The sequence below is a fragment of the Erinaceus europaeus genome, chromosome 13 (assembly GCF_950295315.1).
Source record: "Erinaceus europaeus chromosome 13, mEriEur2.1, whole genome shotgun sequence".
Classification (NCBI taxonomy): Eukaryota; Metazoa; Chordata; class Mammalia; order Eulipotyphla; family Erinaceidae; genus Erinaceus; species Erinaceus europaeus.
This window is the reverse complement of record NC_080174.1, coordinates 71454496-71478304: the sequence shown is the minus strand read 5'-3', so window position 1 is coordinate 71478304 and position 23809 is coordinate 71454496. Positions and strand designations below refer to the sequence as shown.

The 23809-nt window shown below is 45.8% G+C and overlaps 2 protein-coding genes across 5 annotated transcripts in view; one reads left to right on the top strand and one right to left on the bottom strand.

Annotated features, from left to right (window-relative positions):
- SCP2 (sterol carrier protein 2) overlaps nt 1-23809 on the bottom strand; it is a 342267-nt gene that overhangs the window by 96819 nt on the left and 221639 nt on the right. The gene's annotated exons all lie outside the window — the stretch shown is intronic.
- On the top strand, nt 519-22372 carry ECHDC2 (enoyl-CoA hydratase domain containing 2). 4 transcript variants are annotated; one of them, XM_016193135.2, is made up of 10 exons: nt 519-738; nt 7897-7955; nt 8034-8121; nt 12373-12459; nt 13657-13749; nt 14813-14869; nt 15078-15265; nt 20010-20060; nt 21328-21375; nt 22009-22372. In XM_016193135.2, the coding sequence occupies exons 1-10, from the start codon at nt 612-614 to the stop codon at nt 22084-22086; spliced, it is 876 nt and encodes a 291-aa protein (XP_016048621.2). In that variant the 5' UTR covers nt 519-611; the 3' UTR covers nt 22087-22372. The 4 variants fall into 4 exon arrangements, with proteins under 4 accessions (XP_016048621.2, XP_060062200.1, XP_007534527.2 ...); XM_060206217.1 differs by having other exon boundaries at nt 521-738; nt 7897-7964; nt 13660-13749; XM_007534464.3 differs by having other exon boundaries at nt 523-738; nt 7897-7964.

Sequence of the window (23809 nt, the reverse complement as noted above, 5' to 3'; positions counted from 1 at the left end):
CTGGCTCCCCACCTGCAGGGAAGCCACTTCACAGGCATTGAAGCAGGTCTGCAGGTGTCTGACTTTCTCTCCCCTCTCTGTCTTCCCTCCACTCTCCATTTCTCTCTGTCCTATCTAACAACAACATCAATAACAGCAATAATAATTACAATAAAAAACAAGGGTAACAAAAGAGAAAATAAATAAAATTAAATAAAATTTTTAAAAAATAATAAACTTTCATGCCTGAGGCTTTGAGGTCCGAAGTTCAATCCCCAGCACCACCAAAAGTCAGATATGAGCAGTAGTGTGGAGGTCCTCTCCCTCTTTCTCTCACTTATTAAAAAACTGGCACCAGAGCACCGCATGCATCTGCCATGATTTGTCGTTGACATGGCTCACATTATTTTCCCCGTTTTACAGATTAAAACACTGACACTTAAAGAGCTTTACACCTTGCCCCCCCCCCCTTCCCATCTGCACTGGGCAGCTGGGCATTCCCCTACTTCGGTCTGCAGATCTGGGGCTGAGGACAGTTGTGGCGCGGCCCCTCTGCCCGGAAGGTGGAGCAGTTCCCAAAGGCCTCGGGGTCAGCGGGACTGGAGCCCTGCGCCTGCCCAGCCGGAGTCTCCATGCTGCGCGTACTGAGCAGCTCCCTGCGCCTTCCGCGCCCCTGGAGGCCCCCAAGGGCCCGGGGCTGCGCCTCTGCAGCAGGGAACCCCGAGATCCAAGTGCGCGCCCTGGCAGGTCCCAACCAGGGTAAGTGCCCCTGGGAAGCGCCCGGGAGGCTGCTGGCACAGCAGAGGCGGCGCGGCGGTGGCTGCCAAGGTCACAGTCCCCACCTCCGCGCCCACTGCTCGGCTGAAAGCTCTAGGAAGAATTCTCGTAGCTCAGAACTTTTGAGGGTTCGACCTCAAACGTCCTCCACGTCTAGGCTCCGGACACCTCCTTAGGACTCACTAGAGGGTGACACCTTATGGCGGCCTGGATCCAGTTGGAGTGCTGGGACTGGGGCTAGAACTAGTACGGGACAGGAGCTTTGGGAGTTCTCTAGGGAGTTCTGGTGGCGGAGTTAAACCTCCGGCTGACTTACCTGACTCAAAAAGGAAAAGTTTGTGCTAGAAAACATCCTCGAGGGTTAGTAAAATAGATTACTTGCTACTGTGCCGGGTGCGTGACCCAAGTTTTGCTCCGGGCCCCCATCACATCGAAGGAAGCCAGGATGCTGTGGTCTCCCTCTCCCTCTTTCCCCTCTCCCTCCCTCTCACTTTCTCCTTCCCTTCTCTCCCTCTCTACCTCTATCTAAAAAAGAAAATAAAAGGAATGAAAGAAAGCACTCTCAACTGTATATACTGTTGAGCTTCTTTTTTTTCTCCCGGACTTGGGATGATTTGGATGACATCTCTCACTTCTCCGTTGCTTCACATTTCTCTCAGGACAAGGGTCCTCTCTTCCTCACTTCCTCCCAGTCCCACCCCCTGTACCCTGCTTAATGTAGGTTTGTGTGGGTTTTAACTCATACAGAGGGCATGGTCCCTCACAGTTCATCCCTTCTTCCCCGCTCCATGCTTTCCTGTAGAGATCTAGTTCCTAGTTTGCAGCATTGCCTGCTAGCTCCTGGTATATATATATATAGCTCCTAATATATATATTAGGGGTTGCCAGCATCCCATGACATCACTTAGTGAGACTTTTTCTGGCCATGTGAGGTTGCTCAGTCTTAGGGAATACCCCTTACTCTATGCTTGGTTCACTGTTAAACTGGCAAGAGTCTACCTTTATGTACCTGTTTCTAGTACAAACTAAACAAATTTTTAAAAGAAGGACTCACACAAAGGATCAACACACACCTCCCCTCACCCACCCCTAGCAAATTATTTAGAGTTGTTTCTGATAGAAGCAGTAGTTACAGGTTCTACCTTCCATTTGGGCTGACGGCACCAGGGTTTTTAGCACATTTTATCTGTTGTTCTTCAAAATGGAATTGACTGGTTAATGGTTACTCACCCTTTGGCTCTATTCCAACCCCTTAGCTGTATGCTCAGGGTTCTCCACCATAACCTTTCAGATAGGGTCTCTCTGTATCCACAACAGTTTCCCTTCCCCAAATTGACAGTGTTTTCTCCTCTGGTGCACCAAAGCTCCTTTAAAAATTAAGTTCATTAAAAATATAAGTGCTGGACACTTAGAGACATTAGAGACTTGAGAGACACTAAAGAGATTGGAAATTCAGGAGGAGACACAGGCAGAAGATTAGAAGACACACATGTGAAAGACAGGGTGCCAGAACCTCACTGTGGTCCAAGGGAGACACTTGTTAAAACCTCTTTAGTCTTAGGGGGCCATGTGGTGGCACACCTGGTTGAGTGCACATGTTACAATGTGTAAACCCGGGCTCAAGCCCCCAGTCCCCACCTACAGGGAGAAAGTTTTGTGAATGGTGAAGCAGTGCTGCAGGTGTCTTTCTGTGTCTCTTCTTCTCTATCTCCCTCTACCCTCTCTATTTCTGCTTGTGTCTATCCAATAATAAATAAAATATTTTTGTTTGTCTTAGTTCCTCTCTCTCTTTTTTAAAAATATTTATTTATTCCCTTTTGTTGCCATTGTTGTAGTTATTATTATTGTTGTTATTGATGTCATCTTTGTTGCATAGGACAGAGAGAAATGAAGAGAGGAAGGGAAAAGGGGGGAGAGGGGGGGGAGAGAAAGATAGAAACCTGCAGACCTGCTTTACCACCTGTGAAGCGACTCCTCCTGCAGGTGGGGAGCCGGAGTTTCAAACCAGGATCCTTAAGCCGGTCCTTGCACTTTGCACCACATGTGCTTAACCCACTGCGCTACCACCCAACTCCCTAATAAATAAAATATTTTAAGAGGGAGTCGGGCGGTAGCGCAGCGGGTTAAGCGCATGTGGCACAAAACACAAGGACCTGCATAAGGATCCTGGTTCGAGCCCCCGGTTCCCCACCTACAGGGGAGTCGCTTCACAGGCGGTGAAGCAGGTCTGCAGGTGTCTTTCTCTTCCCCGCTCTGTCTTCCCCTCCTCTCTCCATTTCTCTCTGTCCTATCCAACTACAATGGCATCAATAACAACTACAAAAATAAAACAACAAAAGCAACAAAAGGGAAAATAAATACTAAATTAAAAAAATTTAAGATGTTTAAAATTTTTTTTAATTTTTTTATCTTTATTTTTATTGGATAGAGACAGCCAGAAATTGAGAGGAATGGAGAGATAGGGAGAGAGACACCTGCAGTCCTGCTTCACCACTCATGAAGCTTTCCCTCTGCAGGTGGGGGCTGGGAGCTCGAACCCGGATCCTTGCTCACTGTAACATGTGCGCTCAACCAGGTGCGCCACCACCAGGCCCCAGAAAAAATATTTCTTAAAATAGCCCTTTTTCTCTCACTACTAAAGACATAATGAAGTTTATTTCTCAACCCTGAGAAGCAGATGAAACTGCTTCCTGGCATTCAGGGAACTCGAAAACAAAAAAGAGTAGTTTTTTGGTAATCAGATACGACACATAATGCCATTCAAACTGGGATACAGGTTTGAGTGCTGACTCCACATGGGACTACCATCACATCAGGGGAAGCTGCAGTGTTGCTGTGCTTCCATCTCTCTATATTTCTCCTATTTTAATTTTTTAAATAGTACCTTCTATAAAAAGAAAAGATTTTACCGGGTGCCGGGCGATGACGCAGCGGGTTAAGCGCACATGGCGCAAAGTGCAAGCCTAAGGATCCTGGTTCCAGCCCCCGGCTTGGAGCAGCTGCTGAGGGGGTCGCTTCACAGGCAGTGAAGCAGGTCTGCAGGTGTCTATCTTTCTTTCCCCCTCTCTGTCTTCCCCTCCTCTCTCCATTTCTCTCTGTCCTTTCCAACAACGACAACAGCAATAACAACAACAATAATAATGACGATAAACAAGGGCAACAAAAGGGAAAAATTATAAATAAGTAAATAAAATGATTTTACTTATTAATGAGAAAGAGAGGAGGAGAGAGAGAAAAGAACCAGACATCACTCTGGTACATGTGTTGCCAGGGATTGAACTTCCGACCTCATACTTGAGAGTCCAGTGCTTTATCCACTGTGCCACCTCTCAGACCACTCGGTTTCTATCATCTAAATGAAAAAGTTGACCCATGCAAGACTAGATGAAATCACATATGTGTGAAGTTTCAGACCAGCAAAAAAGAAAAAAAAAAAGTTTAAAAATTAACACAGGTAGTCTGGGAGGTGGTATGTGGATAAAGCATTAGACTCTCAAGCAGGATGTCCTGAGTTTAGTCCCTGGCAGCACATGTACAGATTGATGTGTGGTTCTTTATTTTTCTCCTTCTGTCTTTCTCATTAATAAATAAAGCCTTTTAAAAAAATAAAACAGAATGTTCCGAATGGATATAAGAAAGTACAAATACAGGTACTGGAAATAAAGTTACATTAAGTGAATAAGGAAAACTAAAATATTATTTCCTAATGTCTTGTGGAATACTAAAATCTGTGGAAAGATTAGAAAGAACACGTGTGTGTGTGTGTGTGTGTGTGCGCGCGCGCATGCATGCGTGGGCACGTGGTGAGGCATAAAATCATGAGATCAAAGCCTGTGTGGTCAGCTAGGTTGAGTGCTACTGGGAGAATGGGACAAGAAAGAAATACATCCCTTGCTGAATGATGTGGTCACATTTGTTACTTGGTTGATGACAGTTTCTGCTAAGTGATAAGGTCATGGGTTAGTTTGGGAGAAGTGTAAGTAAATAGAAAGTGTGAAAGCAATTCATCTTAGACCAGGAACAATAAGTGATTACTTAGGATCTAGCATAATCGGGGGCCAGGTGGTAGCGCACCAGGTTAAGCACAAGGACCAGTACAAGGATCCCGGTTCAAGCCCCCCCCTCCAGCTCCCCACTTGCAGGGGGGTCACTTCACAAACGGTCCTATCCAACAACAACAGTAGCAACAAGAATGACAATAATAACAGCACCAACAATAACAATGGGAAAAAGATGGCCTCCAGGAGCAGTGGATTCATGATTTAGGTAAAGAGCCCCAGTGATAAACCTGGAGGGAAAACAAAATAGCATAATCTTTTTTTTTTTTAATAAAAGGAAACACTGACAAAAACCACAGAATAAGAAGGGGAGAAATCTGTATTCCATCCTCTCCCCTGATAGCTTTCCTATTCTTTTTGTTTTCCCCTTTCGTTGACCTTGTTGTTTTATTGTTGTCGTCATTATTGGATAGGACAGAGAGAAATGGAGAGCGGAGGGGATGACAAAGGGGGAGAGAAAGACAGACACCTGCAGACCTGCTTCACCGCTTGTAAAGCGACTCCCCTGCAGGTGGGGAGCCGTGGGTTCAAACCGGGATCCTTATGCCCATCCTTGCGCTTTGCGCTACCTGTGCTTAACCCATTGTGCTATGGCCTGACTTCCCCTCAATAGCCTTTTAAGGAATAGACAGGGATAGAGGCAGAACCTGGTTTGTTTGTTTGTTTGTTTGTTTGTTTGTTTGTTTCAAGCTGCAGCCTCCCACATCACTATTTCATTGCTCCAAACAGTTTTTTTTTTTCATTCAGAGAGAGAGAGAGATACCATAGCACCATAGCCTCAGCACCTCCCATGTGCCAAAGTTGGACTGTATGCATAATAAGGTACATGCCTTACCCTAGTGAAATAACTCTCCAGCCCAAATCCTGAGACCAGCTTTTAAAAGACCTATCAATGGGGCCTGGCATATGCACCGTGATTATACAAAGGACTTTCAAGCCTAAGGCTCCAAGATCCTGGGCTCAGTTGCAAACACCATCAGAAACCCAAGCTGAGGAGGCTCTGATAAAATAAATAAATTAACTAAAATTTTAAATAAAAAGTTTAAAAGACATAAAATTTAGTGCAATTTAGGGGGGAAAATGAGACTATGTTATTTGGAACAAGATGGATGGAGCTAAAGGTGATTGTGCTGAGTGAAATAAGTAAAGAGGTGAAGAACAGCTACCAGATGATTTCACTTATGTGGAAGAGAGATGACTAAAACAAATTCACTTGTAAGAAAGAGAGAGAGAGAGGTCAGGGGAGATAGCATAATGGTAATGCAAAAGATTTCCATGCCTGAGGCTTCAAGGTCCCCACTTTTAATTCCCACCATCATAAGCCAGAGCTGAGCAGTGCTCTGGAGTCTCCCTCTCCCTCCCCTTCCCCATATATATATATATATATATATATATATATATATATATATATATATATATATATATATATTCTCTGTATCTAAAATAAAATAATAAATATTTTTTAAAAATGAAGAGAGAGGGAGTCGGGCTGTAGCGCAGCGGGTTAAGCGCAGGTGGCGCAAAGCACAAGGACCGGCATAAGGATCCCGGTTCGAACCCCGGCTCCCCACCTGCAGGGGAGTCGCTTCACAGGCGGTGAAGCAGGTCTGCAGGTGTCTATCTTTTTCTCCTCCTCTCTGTCTTCCCCTCCTCTCTCCATTTCTCTCTGTCCTATCCAACAATGACAACAACAATAATAACTACAACAATAAAACAACAAGGGCAACGAAAGGGAATAAATAAAATAAATATTAAAAAAATAAAATAAAAATAAAAATGAAGAGAGAGAGAATAATGGTAACAATTATTTGGTACCATAATAATAGTAACTCAAAGTAACTTTTGGAGAACTATGGTGGTTGTGCGGGGGCGGGGGGGCTGCACAGAACTTTGGTGGAGAGTGTAGTGACTTATATACACCGTGGGTGTGTGTGTGTGTGTGTGTGTGTGTGTGTGTGTGTGTGTCAGAATCAGGTAGGAGCCTATGGTCATCATTCTTATTCCTCTTTCCATGTTTCACCACAGTTCATAAGTTCTTCCACTTCAGTAAAGCAGAAAGGGCAAAAACTACTTTAATTTTTTTTTTTTAACCGGAGCACTGCTCAGCTCTGGCTTTTAGTGGTCCAGGGAATTGAACCTGGGATTTTGGAGCCTCAGGTATGAGAATCTCTTTACATAACCATTATGCTATCTAACCCCCACTTCTATTTTTAACTTTTTTTTTGTCATTACTAGGGCTCCAGGTTGACTTGTCACAGAGAGAGAATGAGAGACAAAGGGAGAGATGCCACAGTACCGAAACCCCCCTCATTGTATAGTACCTCCAATATTGTGCGGGGGGGGGGGGGGGGGGGCGAACCCAGGTTGTGTGCATGGCAGAGCAGGTGTGTTCCCAAATGAGCTATCTCACCAGGCCCCGCTCCTCCCATGTTTATGGTCTGTGAAACTGTGAGCTAGACAGTTACAAGCGTAGTTCAACAAGGCATGATCCGAAACTGGCTCCCAATACAGAGGGCAAAGGGCAGCCTAAAAAAAAAAAAAATGGCAGTTCACTCTGTCTTGGAAGGTGGCAGGCTTTGCAGTTTCTTTTGTTTCTGTTTGTTTTTCAGAGAGGAAGAGACAGAGAGAGAGAGAGACCAGAGCACCAAAACTTCCTTCATTGTGGCGGGGACCACACTCAACCCTGGGTTATGCACAGGGCAAAGTAGCACACTATCCTAGCGACCTATTTCACCAACCCTTCTATGGAAGTTTTAACTGGGTTTAATCATGCAAATCGTCTAGCTGCTTTGAGCAGCATGTTTGATTTTAGGGATATGTCCTTGAGCAGCTACTGGGAAGCCAGGCTAGTGAAATCCCCATTTCAAGGCAGTGGTGTCGATGAGGAGTGCCTGCACGCCCAGGCCCTGCTTCCTGCTCCACAGATGATCACATTCTTTTCACCACCTGCCCCCCTTATCGTCCAGAGTCTCACCGCTCATCACGGGCAGAGGCTGTCCAGAACCCATGTCCTTGCCTCCAAGCCCAGCACAGGAGTGAGCACAGCCAACCGGCTCAGCCCAGGCTGCCTTCTTCCCTGCAGGAGTCACTGAGATTCTGATGAACAGACCTAGAGCCCGGAATGCCCTCGGACACGTCTTGGTCAGTGAGGTGAGTGAAGCTGGGCACCAGAGTGGGCTGGAACTAGACTGGGAGGTTTCGGCTTGCTTTCTTCTGCAGATGCTAGAAGCTCTGGCCCAGTTACGCCAGGACTGGCAAGTGCGAGTCCTGCTCTTCAGAAGTGGAGTAAAGGGTGTGTTCTGTGCAGGTGGGTCTCCCCCTCTCCCCTCTGTAACCCCCTCCCCCTGCAGGGCTCCTACCACTGTACAGGTTGTGTGGGGAAGCAGCGTTTAGGCTAGTTCAAGCATAGGACTCTTTATTTTTCCAATTTACTGTTATTAATTTTAACAGTCAAAGGGCGGGGCAGGTAAGAGAGTCCATCTGGTAGAACACCCCCCATGTCCATGACCCAGGTTCAACACCATTTGGTAGAACTATGCCCTTGAGGAAGCTTAGGTACTATGGCCTGTTTGTTGTTTTTTTTTTTTTTTCTCTGCCTCTAAAATTCAGCCCAGAATGGTGAAATTGCATGGTCATGAGGCCTAGAAGCTCAAATAAACAAGCCTTAGAGATAAAATTCCTTGTGTAGAGTTCTAACTAAGGTCCTGTAATTAGCAAGAAAGGAAATCGAATTCAACTTGAGGGGCTAGGGAGATGGTTCAGCTGGTAGAGACCACCAGGCCGGCATGCCTGAAGTCTCTGTTTTGACCACTGGCACAGGCACAGCCGGAGATGTGTTCTGATTCACCCCGTCCCCTTCCTCATGTAAAATTCCCTCCCTCATATGGATAAAATAAAAAAGAAGAAGAAGAAGAAGAAGAAGAAGAAGAAGAAGAAGAAGAAGAAGAAGAAGAAGGAGAAGAAGAAAAAGAAAAGAGTTCAATTTGAACTGGACCTCTCCCTCTCTATCGGGGTCCCCCTCCCTCTTAATTTCTGGCTGTTTCTATCCAATAAATAAATAAAGATTTAAGAAAATTTAAATAGCTCGTTTGGATAGTACACTGCTTTGTCGTGTGCCCTGACTTTATTATTTTTCAAAATTGTATTTGTTTATTCATTATAGGAAAGGAGACAGAACCAGAACACCACTCTGGCAAATGGAATGCTGTAGCTCAAACTCAGGACCTTACCCTTGAGAATCCAACACTTTATCCATTTATCCACTTTCTCCACCTCCTGGGCTGCTTGAAGAGATTTTAATTCACCCTGTATGCCCACCTCAGCCTCTGCTTTGGATGACTGCTATGGTCACTATTCTCCCCAGCACCCTTGCCCACCACCTCCATGCCACCTGCTTTTGGGCCCTCATCTTACATGACCTTCCATGAGCCCCCGCTTTTGTTTTTGCTGTTGCTGCCAGGGCTTTGCTGGGACCTCACCCCTCATGATTCTACTGCTCCTGGTGAACTCATTTCCCCCTCTTTTTCAGATAGATAGTGAGAGACAGAGAGGGAGAAAGACAGAGAGAAGGCATGATACCAATACTGCAGCACTGCTCCATCACTCGTGGAGCTTTCCCTTTTGCACAGTGCTCCCATGTGGTGGTCAGGGGTTCGAAGCCAGTATTCTTGCATGTTAAAATGTGAACTGTTAGATGAGCTATCTCGTGACCCCTCCTTTTAAAATAATTTTTAGGGCCTGGGTGGTGGCGCACCTCGTTGAGTGCACATATTACAGTGCACAAGGACGCAGGTTCAAACCCTCAAACCCCTGGTCCCCACCTGCACGGGGAAAGCTTTGCGAGTGGTGAAGCAGGTCTGCAGGTGTCTCTCTGTCTTTCTCCCTCTCTATCTTCCCTCCTCCTCTCAATTTCTGGCTGTCTCTATCCAATAAATAGATTAAGATAATAAAAAAATTAAAATAAAATCATTTTTAATTTGATAATTTTACATATTTTAAATAGTGATAAATACACCATCTTACCAGTTACCAGCAGTACATTTACTGTCTTAACCACACATAAAATCTGGTGTCACTGAGTATACACACAAGGTTGTGTAAATATTGTTTTGGTTTCCAGAAGACTGTCATCATCCCAAACACTCTGCTCCCATTAGGCAACATATCCCCATTCCTCCTCCCTCCAATTCCTAGAAACTTCTGTTTATGTAAATTATGGTACCACATATAATTCCAGTGAATTATTTGCCCTTTGTGTGTGACTTATTTCACCTTAATTTTTATTTCTGTTCTTATTTCTCAATTTCTGTCCATGAGTGGGGTCATCAAGGCTTACCTATGTTATAGCATGCATCAGAACTTAGGATGAGGAGAAGGCTTTATCACACACAAGGGCCAGAGTTTGAGCCCCCCACCAACATATGAGAGCACCACGTACAAATGAAGCTTCACAAGTAGTGAGCAATGTCGTGATATCTCTGCTTTTCTTTTCTTTTCATTCTTTTTTCTTATTTCTTTATCATGGGATTAATGGTTTACTGTCAACAGTAAAACTTTCATTTATAATCCTATTTATTTAAGTCCTCTTGCTTTTTTGTTTTGTGAGTCTCAGTACATAAGCCACACGTGTTTGCACTCACCTTGGCTGGGGGAGGGGGTTTCCTGAGTAATCCTAGTCCTGTCTTGTTGTGTTCTCAGGTGACCCTCTTTGTTCCGATGTCTCTGCTTTTCTTTCTGTGTGTCTCTCTGTCTCTGTCTTTCTTTCTTTTTTTTTTAATCAGGCCAACTCTGGCTTAAGTTGGTGCCAGGGATTGAACCTGGGACTTTAGAACCTCAGGCATGAGAGTCTTTTTGCATAACCATTATCTATCTCCCCACACACTGAAATATTTTTTCTCTTCTCTTCTCTTCTCTTCTCTTTCTCTCTCTCTCTCTCTCTTTCCTCCCTTCCTTCCTTTCTCCATCCCTCCCTTCCTTCCTTCCTTCCTTTCTTTTCTATTTTTTTTCCTCCAGGGTTATTGCTGGGGGCTTGGTGCCTGCACTACAAATCCACTGCTCTTGCAACCATTTTTTTTTTAATTTTATGATGATGATGATTGATAGAACAGAGAGAAATTGAGAGGGGAGGGAAAGATAGGGAGGGAGAGAGAGACACTACCTGCAGACCTGCTTCACCACTTGTGAAGTGACCCCTGCAGGTGGGGAGCCCGGGGTTGGAACCAGGATCCTTGCACAGGTACTTGCACTTAGTACTCTATGTGCGCTTAACCTAGCACGCCACCACTCAGAACCCGTGAAATATTTTTTCTTTTTTTAAAATTTATTACTTATTTAGTTATTTAGTATTGGATAGAGACAGAAAAATTGAGGGGAGGGCAGAGAGGAAGAGAGACATCTGCAGCCCTGCTTCTCCATTCATGAAGCTTTCCCCCTGCAGGTGGGGACCAGGGGCTTGGACCCCAGTCCTTATGCACTGTAATGTGTGCATTTAGCCAGGTGCACCACCACCACCTGCGCCCCCGAAATATTTTCTACAGTAGCTGTACATTTTTCTTTTCCACCTGCAGTGCACCATGTGAGTGTGAAGTGATAGATCACTGTCCTAATGACTAATGATCTGAAGCATCTTTCCGTATGCTTACTAACTTGTAAATTTTTTTATCTTTACTTATTTATTGGATAGAGACAGCCATAAATCAAGAGGGAAGGGGTGACAGAGAGACACCTGCAGCACTACTTCACCACTCACAAAGCTTTCCTCCTACAGGTGGGGACCAGGGGCTCAAACCTGGGTCCTTGCACACTGTAATGTGTGTGTTCAACTCCTGCTTTTTTTTCTCTATTCTTTAAAAAAATGTCCTCTCAACAGACCCTGATTTCCTTTCCTTTCCCGCTCCCTCCCTTCCTTCCTTCCTTCTAGACACAGAAAAAAAATGAGAGGGATTAGGAAGATAGAGAAGGAGAAAGAGACGCCTGCAGCACTGCTTCACCACTCATGGCTCTGGCTTGTGGTGGTGCTGGGGATTTTAACAAGTTGTTAGTTCTGATGAAGTTCACTTTACCTTTTTTCCTCCAGGGTTATCACTGGGGCTCAGTGCCTGCACTATGAATCCACTGCTCCTGGAGGCCATTTTTCTCATTTTGTTGCCCTTGTTGCGCTTGTTGTAGTTGTTATTGTTGTTAGATAGGACAGAGAGAAATTGAGAGAGGAGGGGAAGACAGAGAGAAGGAGAGAAAGATAGACACCTGCAGACCTGTTTCACCGCTTGCAAAGTGACCCCCCTATAGGTGGGGAACTGGGGGCTCGAACCGGGATCCTTAAGCCAGCCCTTGCACTTTACGCCATGTGTGCTTAACCCGCTGCGCTACTGCTCAGCCCCCTCTTTGCATCTTTCTTACCACCATGCTTTTTCCCTCCCAAGTTTCCCTGACCATGACTTACCCCCTTCCTCTCTGGCTACTTCTCCTTAAATCTCTTTAGCTAACACCTTGTAATGGTTTGGCATTCAGTAGCAGGGCATTTTCCACAGGCTGTCAACCGACCCTTCACCATCTGCAGGCGCAGACCTAAAGGAGCGGGAACAGATGAGCGAAACAGAAGTGGGGGTGTTTGTCCAGAGACTCCGAGGCCTGATGAATGATATTGGTAAGGGTCTGGACCTGGGTGGAGGAGGACATTCAGGATCTCTACTGATCTCAGCCCCAATCTACCCACTATCCTCTAAAGAGATGACTTTTTCTGCTGTGAGCTCTATGAGGAGTCAGACAACTCTCCCAAAGAGGAGCAACAGGAATTCTGTGAAGAGGAGGATAACAAGGAAGTTCAGAAGGTGTTTCTTTTTTTAATTTTATTGCCACCAGGTATATCTCTGTGGTGTGGTACTAGCACTATAAACCCACTGCTCTTTTTTCTAATTTTTTTATTAGATAGGACAGAGAGAGATACTGAGAGAGGATGGGGAGATAAAGAAAGATAGACACCTGCAGGCCTGCTTCATTGCTTGTGAAGCAGACCCCCCTGCAGGTGAGGTGGGGAGCAGGGGCTCGAACCCGGATCCTTGTGCTTGGTAATAAATAGTGTGTGCTTAACCAGGTGCACCACAGCCTGGGACCCCAGAAGATCCCAGAGGGAGTCCTGGCTAAGTTTTTATCCCCTGCTAGGTCTGACACTGCCCTCCTCCCTTCTAGTTTCACTCCAACTACCAGCCTCTCAACCCTCTTCCATCCCCACCCTACGCTGTAGCTTTTATGCCTAGCTATTCCAGGGGTCAAGTTTCGCTAAGGTGATTTTAGGCTTTGACAACTGCCATCCTTTTACCTGCAATACCCCACCTACCTACCCCACTCCCCACCCTCCCGGCCCCAAACACCCCCTTCCCATGGCCATATGAACTTTACTCGTCCATTAGGTCCAGAACCATCTTTTCCAGGAAGGCCTCCCAGCCCTGTTCTTCAAGCTTCCTTTATTAGAACACAGACCACTCTGCATCATCCTTGCCTGTTTACTGGTCTCCCTGGCCAGCTTCAGATTCAATTCTGGGTTCCCAGCATCCCACACAGAAGTAAGAAGGACAGCAGAAAGATAGGTCTCTGGGCTACAGGAGGGTGAGCCTGAGGGGTCATGCAGCTTTCCTCCCCATTATTCCAGCTCCCCAGTGGATCCCACAACTTTCTCCAATGGAAAAATCCACTTCTAAGATAACCTGGCTGAGGTACCCTGGTGAGGTCTTCAAGCTTAGGACCAAAGGGCCCTCTGTCTCAAACAACTCACTGCTCCCCAGTCTTGAGCCTTGGCCTGCTCCTGACAGGGCCCTGCATGCTGAGGTCTTCTTCTTCTCTGTAGCAGCCTTCCCTGCGCCCACCATTGCAGCTATGGATGGCTTTGCCCTAGGAGGAGGCCTGGAACTTGCCCTGGCTTGTGACCTCCGAGTGGCAGGTACTGGGCAGGGGGGAGAGATGGGGTATGGCGGGGTAGGGTTCGACATCCTTGGCCTACAAGCAGCAGAAATAAAGGCAAGATGGGGTGGGAGCAGTGGGTGCTCAGGTAGAAGCTGGTTGTCCTCCTGGCCCAGCTACTGCCTGCTGTGGTTCTCAACACTTCATTTCAGGAATCAGTCAGTACCACAGCCATTGCTGACAGAACAGTGAAAAGGGGGCAGGTCAAGGATAAAGAGCAGTTTCTCAACTTCCATGTCTGCCCAAGTTAGACTTATCACACTGTGGACTTGGGTGACCCAACAGCTGGTCACAAACATGCCCTCTGTTTCAGCAGAAGCGTAGGACTCTGGTTCAGCAGCCAAGGTTTGCATCATCTGTTCAGGGTAACCAAGTTTTCTATCAAGAGCAGAAGGAAAGGTTAAAGAATGTTGATCACTTTTCAATGTTACTGACACTGAGATTAGGTCAGCCCCTCCTGAAGGGGGTTAGTCTCATGGCCATTGGGGTGACTCTCTTCACTAAACTGCTTTCACCTGACACCCCAGGCAAAACCTTTTAAAATGTCTTAACTACAGGGGCACAGGGGTGACAAACCCAATGAAACACACATAGTTCTATGACCAGCTCAGGGACCCGGGGTCCAAGCTCCCGCTGCCCACCTGCAGTGGGGACATTTCACAAGCAGTTCTGCAGGTCTCTCTCTCTCTCCCCCCCTTCTCTTTCTCTCTCTCTCTCTCTCTCTCTCCCTCCCCCCCCCCTCTCTCTCTCTGTCTCCCGTCCCTCATCAAGAAAGTGACTGCCTGGAAGAGTGAACGGACTTCCGACTGGAGATAGGCACCGGATGGTAGGGTGGGGGTTTCACTCTGTTTATTTATTTAATTTGACAGAGAGAAATCAGGAGGGAAGAGGGTGATAGAAAAGGAGAGAGAAGAGAGATGTTCACAACGCTGCTTCCCTGCCCATGAAGCTTGCCCCCTGCAGGTGGACTCTGGGGTCTTAAACATGGGTGCTCACACAAAGTGAACCAACACCGGACCCCTTTCTCTGCTTTATTTCAACAGCTTCCTCCACAGTCATGGGACTGATTGAAACTACCAGAGGGCTCCTCCCAGGGGCAGGTAACCTCACCCACACACTTCCCCTTCACTTCTACCTGCTCCATTTCACTCTATCCAGACAACACCTTCACTTTCTTTTTTGTCCTATGTTCTGGATTTAGCCTTCCATCCTTAGACTCTGTTCTCGGAGAAGTGTTGGCTGACTCCCAGGCCGGCCTTCTCTGGGTTCTCACTGTGTCGCTTCACTGTCCCCATGCCATCCTCGCAGGAGGGACCCAGAGGCTGCCTCGATGCGTGGGGGTGTCCCTGGCAAAAGAGCTCATCTTCACAGGCCGGCGACTGAATGGGACCCAGGCCCAGGCCATGGGACTGGTGAACCATGTTGTGGCCCAGAATGAGGAAGGCGATGCTGCTTACCACCGGGCAAGGGCACTGGCCCAAGAGATCCTGCCCCAGGTGAGCGAGTTCCATTACAGGAAAGGGCCTGGGCCGTGGGTGGGTGGGTGTGTATGTGCATGCACTTAAGAGGGAGGTGGGGGGCGGGTGTTCCATGAGGATATACAAGATCCATTTTCCCAAAATTATAAAATTAACACTCTTTGGAGAGTCTCACATCTATTCAGCTATTCAGGAAACTAAATCAAATCTTATTTATTTATTTATTTATTTTCCCTTTTGTTGCCCTTTTTTTTTTTATTGTTGTCGTAGTTATTGTTGTTGTTACTGATGTCGTCATTGTTGGATAGGACAGAGAGAAATGGAGAGAGGAGGGGAAGACAGAGACGGGGAAAGAAAGATAGACACCTGCAGACCTGCTTCACCGCCTATGAAGTGACTCCCCTGCAGGTGGGGAGCCAGGGGCTTGAACCGGGATCCTTAAGCTGGTCCTTGCACTTGGTGCCACATGCACTTAACCCGCTGCACCACTGCCCGACTCCCTAAATCAAATCTTAATTTTGAACTTAAATAGAAATTAACTTCAGGCAGGGGTAGATTGCATAATGGTTATGTAAAGAGATTCTCATGCCTGAGGGTCCAAAGTCCTAGGTTCAATCTTGTACTACCATAAGCCAGAACTAAGCAGTGTTCCGGTAGGGAAAAAAAAAGAAAAACTAACTTCTGGAGGGACTGGGAAGATAGCATAATGACTATGTAAAACATTTTCATGTCTGGGGTTCTGAATTTCCAGTTCAATCCCTAGCACTACCACAAGCCAGAGTTAAGCAGTGCCCTGGTAAAAATAAATAAATAAATAAATCTGGGGGCCAGGCGGTGGCACATCTGGTTAAGCGCCCACATCATAGTATGCAAGGATGCAGGTTCAAGCAAGGGAAAAGCTTCATGAGTGGTGAAGCAGTGCTGCAGGTGTCTCTCTTCATCTCTCTTTTTAAATTTTTTTTTTTCCGTTTTATTGGACAGGACAGAGAGAAATTGAGAAGGAAGAGGAAAATAGAGGGAGAGAAAGATCTGCAGACCTGCTTCACCACTTGTGAAGCAGCCCCCTGCAGGTGAGGAGCCGCACGCTCAAACCGGGATCCTTGTGCGAGCCCTTGCGCTTCATACTATATGCACTTAACCCATTACAGCACTGTCTGACCCCCTTATTTACTTATTAATGAGAAAGAGAGGAGAGAGACAGGAAGAACCAGACATCACTCTGGTACATGTGCTGCTGGGTATTGAACTCAGGAGCTCATGCTTGAGAGGCCATTGTTTTATCCACTGCATCACCTCCCAAACCACTCTCTCAATTTCTCTCTGTCTCTATCCAATTAAATAAATAAGTAAATCTGAGCAAATGCTATCACACAAGCCTGAACATCCTCAGGATAAGTGTCCAATAGTACTTTCTGATGATGGAATCATTCTACACCCACACTGTCCACATGGCAGCCACTAGTCACATGCAGCTTAAACTTTAGTTTCTCATTGCTGAGACCCCTAGAAGCCCTAGATCCATCCCCCAGCGCCACAATAAGCCAGATTTGAGCCGTGCTCTAGGTCATCACCTCTCCGTCTCTCTCTCTCTCCTTCCAGTTTATACATGTCAGGTTATTATAATTGTCCCCAAAGCCTGCAAATATAAAATTGAGTGATGCAAGGAAATGGCTGATTACACTTCCAGAGGGGCCTATCTAGTAAGAGTTACCCATTCCAGGCCTTGTCGTTTCTTTTTCTTTTATTATTTATTTATTTGCATAAACTGAGTAACTGGGTCTTTGAGATGGATCAAGGTGATTCAGATTCCAGAATGACTGAAATCCTAGTATTCCACTAGTAGTTACTCTACTTTGCTGACAGTAGCATTGTTGTTGTTGATAGTGTGAGGATCCTTGGCCACTGTTTTCACTTCAGATAGAGATGGGGGTGGAGGGCAACACCACAAGCACTGCCCCACCACTCATGGCAATTCTGGGGCTGTGGTGCCAGGACACAGACTCAGGGCTTCACAAGGTGAGCTGTCTGTCTCTCAGCCCCATACTTGGGAAAGTTTTTCTGGGTTTGTTTGTTTTTTTTTCTTTCACTAGGACAGAAACTGAGAGAGGAGGGGGAGACAGAAAGGCAGAGAGACAGAAACACCTGTTTCACTACTTGTGAAGCATCCCTAAGCAGGTGGGGAGCGAGGATTCGAACCCACTTCCTTGGGTAGGTCCTTGCACATAGTACTATGTGTGCTTAATTGGGTGCACCACCGCCTGGCCTCCAGTAGCTGTTTTTTTTTTTTTTTCCTTTTCTTTAATTGCCACCAGGACTATCACTGGGGCTAAGTGCCAGCACTTCAAATCCACCACTCCTGGCAACCAATCCCCCCACACACACATTTATTAGATAGGACATAGAAAACTTGGGAGGGGGGAAGATGGAGAGGGAGAAAGAGACATCTACAGACCAGGTTCACCGCTCTGTGCAGCTCACCCCACACAGGCCAGGTATGGGAGCTCGGCTCCAGTCCTCACACACAGTAATGTGTGTGCTCTTCCCAGGGCGCCACAGCTTGCCCTCCCCTTAGAAGTAGCTTTGCATACCAAAATACCAGCATGCTAAAAACTAGCTCCAGGTCGGGGGTAGATAGCAGAGTGGCTTTGCACAGAGACTCTGATGTCTGAGGCTCCAAAGTCCCAATCCCTTGCACCACCATAAACCAGAGCTGGATCAGTGCTCTGGTAAAGCTAGTTCTCGGCCTACGTGAAGGCAAGTGGGTTCTACACATACCTTTGCATCTTGTTCAGCAAACTTCTGGAACATGTTGGCACATATCTTGTGGTCCCGCTCATTATGCTTCTTAGCTTTTTTCTGCAGTCTTGCGGCCGTATTGTGGGGATTCACTTCCAACACTTTTTCAAAGTCACCCTTGGCTGACTCAAACTCATTCATGAACAGCTGGGCTTCACCTCTCCTATACAAGCCATTCTCATTGGCACTGTCTAGTCCAAGGGCTTAGGAACAAATGGGTCTATATTTTAGAAAAGATGAAAAAGGGAGTCGGGCTGTAGTGCAGCGGGCTAAGCGCAGGTGGCGCGAAGCACAAGGACCAGCGGAAGGATCCTGGTTCAAACCCCGGCTCCCCACCTGCAGGGGAGTTGCTTCACAGGCGGTGAAGCAGGTCTGCAGGTGTCTATCTTTCTCTCACCCTCTCTGTCTTCCCCTCCTTCTCTCCATTTCTCTCTGTCCTATCCAACAACGACAACAACAATACTAACTACAACAATAAAACAACAAGGGCAACAAAAGGGAATAAAAAAAAAAAAAAAAAAGAAAAAAAGATGAAAAAAAAAGTTCCAAAATCACTAATCCCAAAACCGGGATACTTTGCTGTAAACTGCAAAGTAAATCTTTTTTTTTTTAAATTTATTCTATTAAAATTGTTAGCATAACATGGAGTTTTTGTTGTTTTTTTTTTGTTTTGTTTTATTTATTTATTTATTTATTGAGAGAGATGCAGAAACACCAGAGCACTGTTCAGCTCTGGCTTATGGTGGTGTGGGGGACTGAACCTGGGACTTTGGACCCTCAGGCATGAGAATCTCTTTACATAACCATTACAGTATCTACCCCCGCCCAACTGCAAAGTAAATATTTAACTTCCAGCAGTAACTAATTGCCCAGGATAAACAGAGAAGTCTTTGGTTGTGTGGTAGATGGCTGCCCTCTAGTGGAAACCCCACCAAGACCAGGGAATCAGAGCATAGAAAAAGATGATCAGTATACATAACACAAAGGTCATATTTTAACACTCGTTTCCCTCTGCTAACCAGAAAATAAATATTGTCTTCTGAGTACAGATTTGTCATGTATTCTATTTAAGCATCTATATATGTTTAAATAGAATACTATATTCCATTCCACTTGTAGGTCGATTCACAAGCGGTGAAGCAGGTCTGCAGGTGTCTAGTTTTCTTTCCCCTGTCTGTCTTCCCTTCCTCTCTCCATTTCTCTCTGTCCTATCCAATAAAAGCAGCAACAGGAGCAGCAGCAACAACAACAATGGGAAAATGGCCACCAGGAGCAGTGGATTCATAGTGTAGGCACCAAGGTCCAGCAACAACCCCAGAGGCAGAAAAAAAAAGTGTATGTGCATAATTTACATTATATATACAACAGAAATTTCTAGAAGAGTATACAAACTGTTAACAGTGGTCATCTCTGAGGAAAGGGGAGAGGTAATTGAGAGTTATTTGAGTGACCAGCTTTCCCGGTCAGCCTATGACTTAAGTGTTATGACATGGACAGTTTCACAAATATAGGATCACTCAGCTGATACTTGCCTTAAGCTCTTAGTCTCTGTCCTATTTGATTTGGTTGCCATGAATATGTTATCGTTTCATAAACCGATTTCTCACTAAAGATGGCACCGGCCTTGAAAGTTGTCTGTGGATGTGGAAGCACTTTGTAAATTGTATGTTGTACATGTTAAGAGAGACTTTATGTCAAAAACCCCAGATGGTCAGGAATGGGAGAGTTAAGCTTTAGTAAAACTTACGGTCTCAGAACGGGAACTTCAACTGAATGGTTTGTGCTAATATTAGCACAACACAGAGTGAGAACAGCTGGTACTTGACTCCGACCACTCTGCCTCCCTATCCAGGACTCTCCCCACATGAACTCTGTGTCTCCTTTTATTTTACCCTTCACCCATCCATCCCCACCTCCCTTAATCAACACAAGTTCCTTGCTTAACCAATTTTTTTTCTCTCTCTAGGCTCCCATTGCTGTGAGACTGGGCAAAGTAGCCATTGACCGAGGAATGGAGGTAGGAGGCTTATGGGTCAGGCTTTGATTCACTAATGTCAGTGGAGACATCTTGGAGATGTCATTTTCATGATTCAGATTGACAGCACAAATTGAAAGAATTTAGGAATCAGTCTAGCCTTTTTTTTTTTGCACTAGTTTACCCATCCATAAATAGGTACTCTTAGAAATTACATTTTAGGGAGTCGGGCTGAAGCGCAGCGGGCTAAGCGCAGGTGGCGCAAAGCACAAGGACCGGCATAAGGATCCCGGTTCGAACCCCGGCTCCCCACCTGCAGGGGAGTCGCTTCACAGGCGGTGAAGCAGGTCTGCAGGTGTCTATCTTTCTCTCCTCCTCTCTGTCTTCCCCTCCCTCTCTCCATTTCTCTCTGTCCTATCCAACAACGACAACAACAATAATAACTACAACAATAAAACAACAAGGGCAACAAAAGGGAATAAAGTATTTTAAAAAAATAATAATAAATAAAATTACATTTTAGGGGGTCTGGCGGTAGCACAACGGGTTAAGTGCACATGGCGCAAAGCACAAGGATCAGGGGCATAAGAATCCCGCTTCGAGCCCCCGGCTCCCCACTTGCAGGGAGGTCACTTCACAAGTGGTAAAGCAGGTCTGTGGGTGTCTTTCTCTCCTCCTCTCTGCCTTCCCCTCCTCTCTCCATTTCTCTGTCCTATCCAACAACAACGATAAAAAACTAGGGAAACAAAAAGAGACCCCCCCCCCAAAAAAAAAAGCCTCCAGGAATGGTGGGTTCGTGGTACAGGCACCCAGCCCCAACAATAACCCTGGAGGCAAAAAAAGAAAAAAAAACATTAGAAAATTATATTTTTCCTTCATTTCTCTACCTGTAGAGATGGAACCTGATGATCAGAAAGTACTAACTTACTGGGTTACATACCAGCTGTGAAATGAACACCCAGATCTGTGTGACTCCATGAGCTTGGGTTTGTGTTGGTCGGTAATGTGTCCTCAAAGATAGTGCTCCTGTCTTGGGTTTGGCTAATCCATTTACCCATCAATTCATTCATCAACTGCTAAATCGAGACCTCATCTAGGAATTGGTACAGAAGTGCGCTAAGTATAGTCATTGCCCCCAAGGTGGGTGAGAAACCTGTATTAAGTTTTAAGACCTACAGTCCCCACGGCTATAAGCTACATCTTGGATGGGTTAGAGTGTTTTCTAGAGGAGGACCTTGAGCACAATGAGGATTCCAGTGTATACTGGAGGTTGTAGTCAAGACTGACTTAAGGCATCACTTTCTTGCAGGTGGACATTGCCTCAGGGATGGCCATTGAAGGGATATGCTATGCCCAGGTACAGATGCTTAAGGGGTGTGTAAGCAAAGGCTACAAAGGGGGCCCAGGGGAGGGAGATGGCTTATGCAATATATGACTTCTGTTCCTTCCAATCCCAAAACGCAGGCTCTGTGCCTCTCCACTCCTTAGTCAACCTTGGGTGTCCCCAGGGAAACCACACTTTTGCTGTTTCTTTAGCCATGTAGTGGTGGCGCCTGCTAACCCACTGAGTGCCCAGAAAATAACAGAACACAAATGTACTTTGACCAAGGAAGAATGGCTCCTGCTGTTATCAGTGGGTAGGCTGAAGATGGAATGTTTGAGATCTTGGTTATAGTCTGCTGAGTGTATTTGAATATCCAAAGACAGGATCCTGAGACTTGTAGAACCTGTTGTGAACTTCATGCCAGGACTCAAAATCCGATTCCTTACTACAAAGACTATTTACTGAGAGGCCGTATATCAGAGATACTGAACTCTGTGTAAGCAGTGTACACGGACAGGGTATGATGAGTCAGAAATGCTGGATATTGGTGTGCCTCTTCCAGTGAAAGGACTTGGACCCTGGCCTTGTCATGGGTTGGAAAAGCCTAGGTCCTTATTGGCCTCTGGTCCTGGATCCCACCCAAATTAATACTGTGTGTTGTTTCAGAATATTCCCACCCAGGACCGGTTGGAGGGCATGGCAGCCTTCAGGGAGAAGCGGCCTCCCAAATTTGTTGGCGAGTGACTACTATTTTAAACATTGGAGACACGCATCTTAAAGGGAAGGATCTGGAAAGAAAATTAGCAGCACAACTACCCTCATCATTTCACATCCTCTGGCTTCGGTTTGCTCACAAGATCACGGTGGATATAGAATGACTGGCATGTTACCTAGCACTAAGTGACTAACTTTGCCACATTATTTCTCATCCTGGCTAAATAGTCACTTGGGTCAGGTTTGCTTTGGAGACTGTCTCCCTCAAATGATAAAGATCAAAATAAGTTCTGAGCCTCTTTATCATTACCTTTCAGGACTAGTCTCTGCCTGTTGATTCAAGCACTGCCACACTCCAAGTACATTTCAGTCTGTTCATCCACAAGTGAAACTAATGAGATTTTTTTTTTCCCGTTTTATTAGATAGGACAGAGAAATTGAGAAAGGAGGGGGAGGGAGTAAGATAGACACCTAAAGGTCTGCTTCATGGGTGGAGAGTAGATAGCATAATGACTATGCAAAGAGACTCTTGCCTGAGACTCCAAAGGCCCAGGTTCAACCCCCCTCCCCAATACCACCATCAGCCAGAGCTGAGCAATGCTCCAGTTTGAAAAAAAAAAAAAGGGCTGGGGAGACAGCATGATTATGCAAAAACCTTTCAAGCCTGAGCAGTGCTCTAGTGTCTATCTCCTCTTGTTAAAGTAAAAAAAAAAAAAAATTTAAACAAAAAACCTGCTTCGCCACTTAAGGATCCTCGCTGCAGGTAGGGAGCCAGGGACTCAAACCCAGGTCTTCGCACAGGTCCTAGCGCTTAGTATTACGTGTGCCTGAGTGCACCACCGCCAGCCCCTCTGTGATGAAGATTAAAAAACAAAACACCTCATGTTCAGTAAGTTTGAGTTATTGTTAATGTGTAGTGTTTCTGTGAGGACCAAATAAGAATCACAGTGGAGTCTTTGTAAACTATAGGGTGGCAGGCAGATCTTCACAGCTGCGACCATGAACCTTCAGGGACACTAAAAAGGGAGAGACTTCATCTACTGAAGACACCTGAGGGTCAGGAAATGAACAGGCAGCACTGGAAAAGGTATTTGAGGAAAAGGAGGAAAAGTTAGAGTCATATCTAAACCCTTCTTCCAAAGAATGAAAGGATTAGGTGATGACCCCAAGCTATAATCCTTGTTGTGGATCTCCTTGCCATTAAAGATGTGCAGTGTGTTCTCAGTCCTCAGTCAAGACATAGTGTCCACACCAGGGTACACACCTCTCTGTCATGATAGTTCTGACCAGATCTGTGAGAAAGACCTGCCATCCCTGATGAGGGACGGGAGACATTTTAACCCCTGGAACTTAATCAGCCATGCCTACCAGGCTCCAATGTACCCACTTGTGGGGTATAAAGCGAAGATTTGCCTTCAAGCACACAATACTACCATATCACCATAGTGCAAGGTCTTATCCCGTTTCCAGAGATTTTTCCAATCATCATACTGACTCATCTCTCAGTTAAAGTTGCTGAAATAATTATCACATCATGAAATTCCCACCCAGCCTTAGGTCCCAAAACAATTGAATCTGAATTGCCTCTTAAGTGTAGGTTAGGGGACCAGGTGCTCCAGGATCCAGGTTTAAGGCCCCTGGCCCCCAGCAAGGAAGCTTCATAAGCAGTGATGAAACAGTGCTGCAGGTGTCTTTCTCCCTTCCTATTTCCCTACCTACCTCTACAAAAAAAAAAAAGGGGGGGGGGAGTCGG